The 12,012-nt window shown below is 39.3% G+C and overlaps 1 protein-coding gene across 1 annotated transcript; it reads right to left on the bottom strand.

The window, feature by feature from the left end:
* Positions 1 to 10,477: 10,477 nt before the first annotated feature.
* LOC145956378 (uncharacterized) lies at positions 10,478 to 11,365 on the bottom strand. Its single transcript, XM_083071967.1, has 2 exons — positions 10,803 to 11,365; positions 10,478 to 10,748 (listed from the first exon to the last, which is right to left on the bottom strand). Exons 1-2 carry the CDS (start codon positions 11,363 to 11,365, stop codon positions 10,478 to 10,480), a joined length of 834 nt encoding a protein of 277 aa, XP_082928093.1.
* Positions 11,366 to 12,012: the final 647 nt, after the last annotated feature.

Raw genomic sequence — 12,012 nt, 5'->3', positions numbered from 1 at the left:
GATTGTTAAAATTTAATATAAAATATAAATTATTGTATAGAGGAAATATAAACAAACTTTTTCTTAAATATGCGTATGAAAGGGATGAATGCTTAAAAAAAATTAAAATATTGAAAACAAAGAAAGATAGTAAAGTTGGAAAATTAGAAAATAAAAAAATATTAAGATAGTTTGAATAGAAGAAAAGTATAATAAAAGTGAATTATTAATATAAAGAGGTAAATATATCATTACATGAAATGTTATATAAAAAATTGACGAACAAAATATAGTAGTGGGCCACCAAATAGCTGCTGCAAGTGGTGCATGGGCTGTGCAATGGGCTTATGCTAATATTTTTTTACATGACCATCCTTCCAAACATGTAACGTGGTGGTGGGTCACCAAATGGTTTTTTGAACAACTCAATGGCCCATAACACCCTTAACTAGCATTAAGTTTGTAAAAGGGAAATCACATTATTGGTCTGACTTTTGGTTCATTTATTGATTTTGTTTATTTAAGGCCCAATATTCCCATGTAAGAAAAAGTCTGTTTCGTTTTTCAATTTCTTCTTTTAACTGCACATATAATATGATCATTTAACCAATATTGCACACACTCTTAAAATCTTCAAAGAGATTGGTGTTAATTCTAACTTTACATGGGGTACCTTACCCTAATATAAGTTTGGAGTAAAAAAAAAATCTCTTTTTCACATATAAAATATTACTCTAAAACTTTATTTTACATCCTAAGTAGTCATCAAACCACCACATAGGATATTACCATTTGAGCTATAAAAAAAAAGGTTAGATATTTCCTGCTCAAATTTGTATGTGGTTTTAGTGCAACCCTATACCCTAAACCACATACAAATTTAGGTGGAAGTTCAGTTATTGAAGCTGAGTTGAAAGTGATCTTATTCAGTCTCAAATTGGCAAGAGGTTTGGATTAAAATATAAGCGTTAGATTCAAATTATAAATTGGCTATGAAATTGTTGTCAAATGGTTGGTTTTTTGGCAACACCCTTATTACAACATTATTAGAACAATCCATGAAGTTCACTACTGCACTCCAACTTGGCTCACGGCCCACGTGCCTTGGAACCGTATTTATAGAAAGACTAATCAACTTGTTGAAAAATTGTCTAAACAATCTATTTTGACCAAAGAAGAATTTCATGTTTATGAACTTGTTCCTAGCTAATTTCATTATGAATGTTGTAAGAGTTGATATGGCTCGAGTTTCTTTCCCTATAAACTTTTAATTTTTGTCTCCTTTGTAATTGTTCAAAAAAATAATTATTTCCTACTCATTTTCCATTGTAAATGCAAACACATGCTTCCCATTTTATGTTTATTACACTTTGGAAAAAGTAAATTGACTTTTATTTCCATTTGTCACGTTTCAAATTTGAAACAAATATAAGGCTTTTCAGCTTGTATCCGTAAAAGAAAAAGTGTTCATGTGTACAAGGTAAATCGATAATGGAGTATTCGATATAGTTTCAGAAATTGACATTCTTGTAATTAATTTATTAATATATATATATATATATATATATATATATATATATATATTTCAAAATCTTTATAAGTTGACTGTACAATGACTGGTTTATTAAAAAAAAAACTCATTTTTTATTGACAAACATAAAATCCACAATGCAAATGTCTATTTATTTTTTTACATTGAAGTAGAGAACGACATTGACTATTTTTTTTTAATCATTTTTAAAAATTAGCTATTTTTTTAATTTTTTATTATATATTTTAAATATAGAAGTAGATAGTGTAACATTATGAATTTTAATTATTGTTTATCTAATTTCATCAAGTAAATTATTTATGTGATGTGTTATTTTAATGTTTTAAAACTCTAAAGATTTATGAATTCTTGTGAGTTTAGTTGTTTGAGGGTTGTTTTGTATTGAGGTCAAAGTTGACCAAGTTTAGGAGAAAAAATATAAGATTTTCTTAAGACTTGAACTTTGCCCATTCATTTCTTTAGAAAATTTGACAGAAGTTTCAAAGAGATGAGCTCTAAAGTCAAAAAGAGTCTTTTTCTTCTTTTGACTCCATAAAAATGTCTCAATCCTTTTCCAGTAGCAGACTTGTCGTGTTCGTTTGGAGATTCAAACTAGGAAGCTGAGAATCAAAGATTGAGGGGTTGTCATACAACGAACTCCTCAAAGAACCTTCATTCTTCATCGTATGTTCTTCCTTCTCTTTCTTGTTTCTAGGAGATTCAAGATAAATGAAGCTTGTAGATTGATTGATTGATTCTTGTTGTGTTGTATGCGTTGATTGTTGCTTTAATTCATCCATTTGTAGCTATGTTGATTTAATCAAGAAGTGGAAAAACTTGTTTCTTAGGTTTTTGGTTGTTTGGAAGTGAATTGATAATATTGAAGTATGTAATGGTTGCATGTTGGACTGAAGTTAGATTTTGGGTATTTTATGCAATAATCACAATTTTGCTAAGTGTAGAAATTGTCTTCACACGCTGGGCGCAACTTCATGGCATCGGGCATGAATTAAGTCAAAGACTCTTTGTCTCACTGATGTTGGATGTAGGATGTAGGATGAGTGGTTGGGGCATAGGTAAGTTAAAGGCTCTTTGTCACATTGATGCTGAGCATAGGATGAGTAGTGTCAAGCATGGGAGCTTTAGGGACTTTTTGACTTGGTCACGTTGGACATGGTAGGAGTGGTCCCAAGTGTGAATAAGCCAGAGGCTTTCTGCCTCATTAGCGTCAAGCATGGAAGGTGTAGTGTCGGGTGTGAGTTACTCAAAGGTTCTCTACTTCATTAACATCGGACGCGATAGGAGTGGGGTTGGGCGTTAGTGAGCCAACGACTCTCTACCTCATTAACATCAGGTTTGGAACAAGTGGGATAAGGCATGGATGCTAAGTAGGGATGGCAACAGGGCGGGTCGGGTACGGGTTTCATGATACCCGTCCTCGCCCCCGCGAGTCAAACTTATCCTCATTCCCGTACCCGTACCCGTCAAATTTTTTTTATTTTTTTATTTTTTGTAAAAAAAATATATGATATTTTTAAATTATTTTTTTTATTATATTATAATTATAATTAGGTTATTTCTCTATCTCATATTATAATAAATAATCACACAAAAAAATATTAAAATTCTTTAATATAATTAAATTGAAAGTGAGTATTAAATTAAAAATGGGAACGGGGACGGGTACAGGTACGGGTATGGGGCGGGTAAGTACATACACGTACACGTACCCGTACCCGATTTAATATATCGAGTTTTACCCGTACCCGGTCAAACCGGGTATTTCCTGTCAAAGTCAAGACGAGTTTGAGTATTACTCGCGGGTACGAGTGTATTTGTCATCCCTAATGCCAAGCCCAAGTTGATAATGTTGAGCGTGAGTATGCTAAATGTAATTGATAAATGTATTATTGTGTGTTGTGTTATGAATGCATGATAAGTATGTTTTTATGTAATATTATGTTATGATATGCATGAGATATGTTGTAGTATTAAATTATATTGATAAGATGCCTGATGCATAATCTTGAACTATGTTGTAAACTTACGATTAGAGGAGAGATATATTTTTTAAAGTTAAAATATCTAATTGTGTGATGTGATATGATGTTCTAAGATTTCAATTGTTGAAAAATACTTCTTGAGTATTGTTATATCTTAAAGTGGAGTGTTGAATATCTTCAAAGTCTTCAATTAATATTGTGTGGGGTCAAGTCAATTCAAATAATGTGAGACTTCTTTTTTTAAAATAAAGCATGCATATATGCAACATGATTCGGCTAAATTAATGTTGTTCCAAAAACAATTTCAAAATAAATTAGACGTTGCGTTGATAAGTACCTCTTATATATCTAATAGGTTTCAAATTAGTTACTTAAAAAAAAACACGTGGCCTAGAGAAAATAAATGAATAATAAGCAAGTCTTGGATTTGCCGTAAATTAAGTGATAGTTGTAAAGGAAATATATATATATATATATATATAAACCTCTAAAGAAAAGTATAATAAAAGAAAATAATTTAATCATAAAAAGATAAATTTGAGTTGATTGATTGAGTTGTGCCAAAGATAAACTACAAATATTTGGATTACGATGGCTATTTATACTGCCAAGTTTCTAGCCCAAATTTATATGTTTTATTAGAATGAATGAAAATAAAAAAGCAAATAATTCCATTTATTCAGATAAAAAAAATAAATAAAGAGGATAAAAACACTTTATAAGTTATAATTTTGCATATTTAATTATTTAAAATGGTTACGTTGGATGTTATTGTCTTCCATTTTCATAATGACTCTTGAATTCAAATAATTATTTTGAATTTTAATTGCATGTAATTTTTTTTAGATAATATTTTTTTAAGACACGGTCAAGTATTAAAAGTGATTTTCTTTAATAAAAATAGAATGTTAGTTCAACACATTATAAGTGACTAAACACTTTAATTCCGCCAAAGCCACCCCCCGATTGTTACTTACAAATATATATATATATATATATATATAATAGTAAGTTTGGGTAGATTTATTTCATTCAATAACATGTTGTACATTAAATTTTAACAACTATTGAATTTAAAATTTTTAATGCATAGATCAAATATGTAAATTTTAAAAAAGTTTGAAAATTATTTAATGTTTCGTTTCATAAATTCAAATTCATGTATAAAATTTACAGGTTTGATCCATACATTAAGAACTTTAAATTCAACGGTTGGATCGTTGAAATTTAATATAGAACATGAATTATTGAATGGAGTAAGTATAAGTAAATTTACTCGGTAAACGGATCTCTCCTCTCTATATATAAATATATTTATTTATTTATTATTTATTGCAAACCTAAATTTCTACTATGGTACCTGAAGTATTTACACCTACATTATGATCACGTGTTTGAAAACTCAAAATGTGAGAGGTTGTACGAATTAATATATAAAATTAAAAAGAAATAAAACATGACTTGACTCAATATGACCAAATTATTGTGAGCCTACAAAGTACAGGTTTGAAAAATGAAAAACCAAATACGAAAGCTTTTTTTATTTATTTATTATTTTTTTTATATATTTTATTTTAAGTAAAAAAGTTATACTAAATATAACATACAAAACCAATAGCTCTTAAAAATAGTATTCCAATAATATGTTCACATTAACACTATAACAAGTTATTTGTAACGACCCGACAGGTCATCACACTCATAACCGCAGCACACCGGAAACACTAGACAAAATAGAACGAGTATATAAATATAGGATCTAGAATATAAATATATACAAATGTTCCCATCCGACTAGAGTTAGGGCGTACAATATAAAATACAATCCAAAATAGCCAGATAGTGGCTTAACATCCAAAACATCAGCCAGTTAAGACTCCCCGTCCTCTGCCAGCTATAAGTTTGCTCCTGTCACAAATCTAGCCTGCTCTGCTCCCATACAAGTATGATCATCGCAGTCCAAACACATGGAAACAACAAGGGTAAGCTAGTATAAAAAGAACAAGATATAGGGAAATTTTTTAAGTAATAACAGCAATTACGACCATCAACAATTCATCAATAAACATCCTGTCAGTTATTACCACACAGTTATCAATACACACAAAATGCGTCGTCACGCATATCACCTCGGAGATCTCCTACAACACCTCAGCCTTTCGGCCTACAACACCTCAGCCTTTCGGCCTACAACATCCAAAAGCAACACACAGTGCAACACAACTGTTCAGCTCAGCATATCAACTTACAACAATATACAACTAATACAGCTCAACATATCAACTTACAACACAACACTACTCAGCAACATACAACACAACTCAACTCATCAACATACAACACAACTTAACTTGTCAACATACAACACATCTCAACATCATCAACTTCATTATCTACTAGTCACCCCATCATATTCATTTCAACTCAACTTGGCATATAGTAAAATCCCATCTCCGCGCGGCGCACTCGTGGTTGCGCCCAGCGCAGCACAACCAGAGAGCACTAAGGACCAACACGCCCGGCGTAATACCTATTGCGCCCGGCGTGAGGGAAGGCAGAGACCTCACAAGATCTCACACGCCCGGCGTACGAACCCGCGCCCAGCGCCGGGTATGCAGAGACTTTCTCCAAGTCTCACGCTCGGCGCAATATATATTACGCCCAACGCCACCTCTGGCAGAGACTCCCATGGAGCCTCCGCGCCCGGCGAGACAAAGCCAAGCCCGGCGCCACACCAGAACCTCAAAACTTGAGTCATCCACTGATATCGTGCCCGGCGCGGTTCCACCACGCCCAGCGAGGGCCATCCAGAGACTCACATCCTCAAGCCCGCCCGGCGCATTCACCATTGCGCCCGGCGTGCTTGCCTAAATGAAGTCTCTGATGGTCACGCGCCCGGCGCGAAGAACTACGCCCGGCGTGATACCCAGCAACAACCCTCAAACTTTCGAAAATCTCATCAAAACCTGCAAAATCAACTTCCCAGGCACATGCAATCGGTTCAAATTATCACATTTCCATCCAAGAACCCAAAAATACTACCTTTTTCAACATGCAACAACAAATCAAGGATTTCTCCAAATTTTCTCAAAAACCCCGAAACCCCCAAAAACAAGTTCTCATTCAACACAGCCATGAATCAACCATCAATAAGCATCTAATGAGTTTCTAGAACTCATCCACAGCCAGAAACAGCGACAAAAGAAGGAAAATTACTAGCTTCCCTTACCTCGGTAGAAGATTCCGAGCTTCGGGAAAAGAACGAGAATAGAAGATGAAGAAGAAACTTGAGGGAAGAAATCTCCACGCAGATCAGCTAGCTCTACCTAACTTGAATCACCACCTTCAGTCCAGGGAAGAGAAGAATCAGCCAAGTGAGTAAGAAAGAAAGAGTGGGAACAGAATGGGTGAGAGAGGAGTGTCGGGGAGAGAAAAAGGAAAAGAGAAAAAGGGTCTCACAACCTCCCCAACAATAAGAGTTTTCGTCCCCGAAAACAGACTTACTTGGGAAAAGAAACGGATACCGCTCCTTGCACTGCTGCTCCACCTCCCAAGTAGCCTCATCAGTAGCTGTATCCCACAAAACCTTTACCAGAGGAATGGACTTGCCCCTGAGCTCCTTTAGCTGATGATCAACTACAGCTACTGGCAACTTCTCAAAGGTCAGGTTCTCCTTCACTTGCACATCATCTAACTCCACCACATGACTCGAGTAATGGACGTACTTCCTCAGTTGGGAGACATGAAACACATCGTGCAGGTTTGAAAGAGATGGTGGCAAGGCCAACCGATAGGAAACTGGACCCACACGCTGTATGATCTAGTAGGGGCCCACGAATCTCGGTGTCAACTTTTTTGCCTTCAGTGCTCTACCCACACCAGAAATCGGAGTCACCTTCAGAAACACATGCTCCCCTTCGGCAAACTCCAAGGGTTTTCTCCTCTTGTCAGCATACGACTTCTGCCTACTCTGAGCAGTCTTCATCCTTTCCTGAATCATCTTCACTTTCTCAGTGGTCTGTAGGATTAACTCCGGACCTACCACCACTGTCTCACCATCCTGGTACCAGCACAGAGGAGTCCTACATCTTTTGCCATACAACGCTTCAAATGGTGCCATCCCAATGCTTGCATGAAAACTGTTGTTGTAGGTGAACTCAACCAATGATAGGACTTCCTCCCAGTTACCCAAGTGGTCTAACACACAAGCCCTAAGCAGATCCTCCAAGGACTGGATTGTCCTTTCTGACTGACCATCTGTCTGTGGATGATAAGCAGAGCTCAGCTTCAGTTTCGTGCCTAGGGCCTGATGTAAACTCTGCCAAAATCGGGAAGTGAACCTCGGATCTCGGTCGGAGATAATACTAGAAGGCACTCCGTGCAACCGTACTATCTCCTTTATATACAACTGAGTCAGCTTCTCCAAGGACCACTTGATGTTGACAGGCAAGAAATGTGCACACTTGGTCAAACGATCAACAATTACCCAGATAGCATCACTATTCTTAGCTAACCTAGGCAACCCAACCACAAAGTCCATAGTGATGCTATCCCACTTCCACGCCGGAATCTCTATCTGTTGCATCAACCCACTCGGCTTCTGATGCTCAACCTTTTCCTTCTGACAGGTCAGACAGGCCGCCACATACTCAGTGATCTCCCTCTTCATACCCGACCACCAGAAATTCTTCCTGAGGTCTTGGTACATCTTAGTTATACCCGGGTGTATGCTAAGTCTACTCTTGTGGCCTTCTTCCAATACAGCCCTCCTCAGCTCCGCATCCTGAGGTAGGCAAATCCTGCCTCTGAACCTCAAGATCCCATATTCTCCTAGTTCAAAACCAGCAGCTTTCTCGGTACCTAGCAAACCAAGAAGTCTCACCAACTCCTCATCCTGCAACTGCTTGAGTCCAACCTGCCTCAAGAACTCATTAGTTATGGTAACTGCTCCACAACTAATGTGATCCTGAGCTAACTCCACACAGAGATTCAAATCCCTGAACTTCTCAACCAGCTCTAGCTCTCTTACCATCATACTCGACATGTGGAGAGATTTCCTACTCAGCGCATCTGCCACCACATTGGCCTTGCCCGGATGATACATCAACTGAAAATCATAATCCTTCAGAAACTCCATCCACCGCCTCTGCCTCATGTTCAGCTCCTTCTGATCAAACAAGTACTTCAGACTTTTTTGATCACTAAAGACGCTGAACCGAGCACCATATAAATAATGCCTCCAGATCTTCAAGGCGAACACCACAGCTGCTAACTCCAAGTCATGAGTGGGATAGTTCCTCTCATGAATCTTCAGTTTCCTTGAAGCATATGCCACCACTCTCCCATTTTGCATTAGCACACACCCCAGACCCTGATGAGAGGCATCACAGTACACGTCAAAAGGCTCACCAGAGTCCGGCAACACCAGCACAGGAGAAGTGGTCAACCTCTCTTTCAGCTCAACAAAACTCTGTTCACAGGCATCAGTCCAAATGAATGGCTGCTCCTTCCTAGTCAGCTGGGTTAGGGGCGCTACTATCTTAGAGAATCCCTCAATGAACCTCCGATAGTAGCCCGCTAAGCCCACAAAGCTCCGAATATCCGTGACAGTCCTCGAGCGCTCCCACTGCAACACCGACTCCACCTTAGCCGGATCAACAACAATCCCCTCAGCTGAAATCACGTGGCCCAAGAACTTCACATCATCCAACCAGAACTCACATTTTGAAAGCTTAGCATATAGCTGCTTCGCTTTCAAAATCTCCAAAACTGTCCTCAAGTGCTCTCCATGCTCCTCCGGGGTCCTGGAATAGATCAAGATATCATCAATAACCACCACTACGAATTTATCCAAGAACGGCCGGAAGATCCTGTTCATGTAGTCCATGAATACTGCGGGGGCTTTGGTCACACCGAACGGCATCACAACATATTCATAGTGAGCATACCTAGTCCTGAAAGCAGTCTTCGGTATGTCACCCTCCTTCACCCTAATCTGGTGATATCCTGACCTCAAGTCAATCTTGGAAAACACCAACGCGCCCCTCAGTTGATCCATTAAGTCATCTATCCGGGGAAGAGGATATTTGTTCTTAATGGTCAACTTGTTCAACTGCCGGTAATCAACACACAGTCGACTACCTCCGTCCTTCTTCTTCACCAATAGCACGGGAGCACCCCACGGCGAAACGCTCGGCCGCACCAACTGCTTCTCCAATAGGTCTTCCAACTAACCTTTCAATTCTACCAGCTCGGCAGGAGCCATCCTATAGGGAGCCACCGACACTGGCCCCGCACCTGGAACCAAGTCAATGCTGAACTCCATCTCCCTAACAGGAGGCAATCCAGGCACTTCATCAGGAAACACCTCAGCAAAGTCTCTCACCACTTCTATTTCAGAAATGACTCTCTTAGTCTCCACACTCATCATAGCAAGCAGAAGACAACACTCTGCTCCATCTCTCAACATTGATTCAGCTTGTTCAGCTGAAATCAATAACTCATCTTTCTCTTGAGGAAAGATCAACCGTCTATTGACACAATCTATAAGAATACGATTGGCAGACAACCAATCCATTCCCAAGATTATGTCAATATCCACCAAAGGTAAACAAATCAGGTTCACCTTATACTTCTTCTCATTCACCACAACCGGGCAACCCACACACAATTCAGAAGAAATCACAGAAGCAGAAGCGGGCATCGACACAAGCAGTCTCAACCCCAAATCACACACAGGCACACCCAACATAGCAACACATGCATAAGATATAAAGGAATGTGTAGCACCCGAGTCAAAGAGAATCATCACATCCTTACCAGCAGCTTTACCCTTCCCCTTCACAAGATCAGAAGAAGTCGAAGCTTCAGCACCCGTCAGAGCAAATACCCTACCAGCTGTAGTGGGTCTGTCACCCCTCTGAGTCTCAGTCCTCTGCGCACTACTCCTCTGAGTATCAGCTCTCTACACATCTCTCCTCGGTGTACTCCCCTCTAGTCTACTCCTGGTGGGACAGTTGAACGACATGTGGCCCATCTGCTGGCATCTGTAACATCTGCTCTCCGCGTGTGGACAATCCCTGATCAAATGGGATCCACCACACCTGTAACATCTCAGAGTGGCACCTCCACTCGGTCTACCTCCACTAGTAGTACTGGAAGATTGCCTACTGACAGGACCCCCTTGCTGTGAATGGGGCCTATCATAGGGCTTCCTCTGACTTCCACTTCCCCTCCTGGACTCAGCTGGTCTCTCAGTAGCTCTAATCACACGGTTACCCCCTTATAACCTCTCCACAATCTTCGCCTTCTCTACCAAGACAGGAAACTCGGTTATGGCCATAGGCACCACCACCTTCTTCAGCTCATACTTCAGACCCTCTGCAAACTTTCTACACTTCCATTCCTCAGAAGTAGCCTGTGAATAAAAACGAGCCAAGTGCTCGAACCTCATCGCATATTCCGATACAGACAACCCACCCTGGTGTAACCGCAGAAACTCAGCTTCCTTGGCGTGCCTTACACTCTCCGGAAAGTACTTCTCCATGAATACCGTCCTGAAGCACTCCCAGTCAACTGCAACTCCTCTAGTAGTAAGCATCTGATAAGTGCTTCCCCACCAATGCTCGGCCTCTCCCACAAGCATATACACAGCATATGCTAACCTCCTCTCTGGAGGACATCCCAGGACAGTAAAGATCTTCTCCAGCTCACGGATCCAGCGGTCAGCTACCTCTAGATCCGCATCTCCTGTAAACTGTGGAGGATTACACTTCCGAAACTCAGCAAGATCCCCGCTTTCCTGTGACCCTGTAGGTCTTGCTGCACCAGCAGCAGCTCTCTCAGCCTCCATCCTAGCAAAATAGGCATTTTTCTGTTGCATAGCCATAGCCATCATCTCTATGGCACGGGCTATTTGTTCGTTGGTCCTAGTCATCGTCTACAAAAAGGAACAACATCTTTAGTATACTACCATTCAACCCAACTACAATTAACAACACAATAATTCATCACATCAGTCAACACAACAAACAACACAACAAGATCACACAACACAGAGTTAACACAACAAAAGCCTAAAGGGACCACCCCCAAAGAGTGTCCCCTAGACTCGACCTGCTCTGATACCACTAAAGTGTAACGACCCGACAGGTCACCACACTCATAACCGCAGCACACCAGAAACACTAGACAGAATAGAACGAGTATATAAATATAGGATCTAGAATATAAATATATACAAATGTTCCCATCCGACTAGAGTTAGGGCGTACAATATAAAATACAATCCAAAATAACCAGATAGTGGCTTAACATCCAAAACATCAGCCAGTTAAGACTCCCCGTCCTCTGCCAGCTATAAGTTTTCTCTTATCACAAATCTAGCCCTGCTCTGCTCCCATACAAGTATGATCATCGCAGTCCAAACACACGGAAACAACAAGGGTAAGCTAGTATAAAAAGAACAAGATATAGGGAAATTTTTTAAGTAATAACAGC

Source organism: Cajanus cajan, chromosome 3 (assembly GCF_000230855.2).
Source record: "Cajanus cajan strain Asha chromosome 3, NIPB_CcT2T_4, whole genome shotgun sequence".
Taxonomy (NCBI): Eukaryota; Viridiplantae; Streptophyta; class Magnoliopsida; order Fabales; family Fabaceae; genus Cajanus; species Cajanus cajan.
Note: the sequence above shows the minus strand (reverse complement) of the source record. Positions and strands in the feature narration are given on the sequence as shown.

Bases quoted from the DNA above. Each gene is read 5' to 3' on its own strand.
- LOC145956378 (XM_083071967.1), bottom strand. From the start codon at position 11,365: ATGGAGGCTGAGAGAGCTGCTGCTGGTGCAGCAAGACCTACAGGGTCA. The intron at 10,749-10,802 runs GTTATAAGGGGG...AGCTGAGTCCAG, and splicing joins AAGGCGAAGATTGTGGAGAG to GAGGGGAAGTGGAAGTCAGA.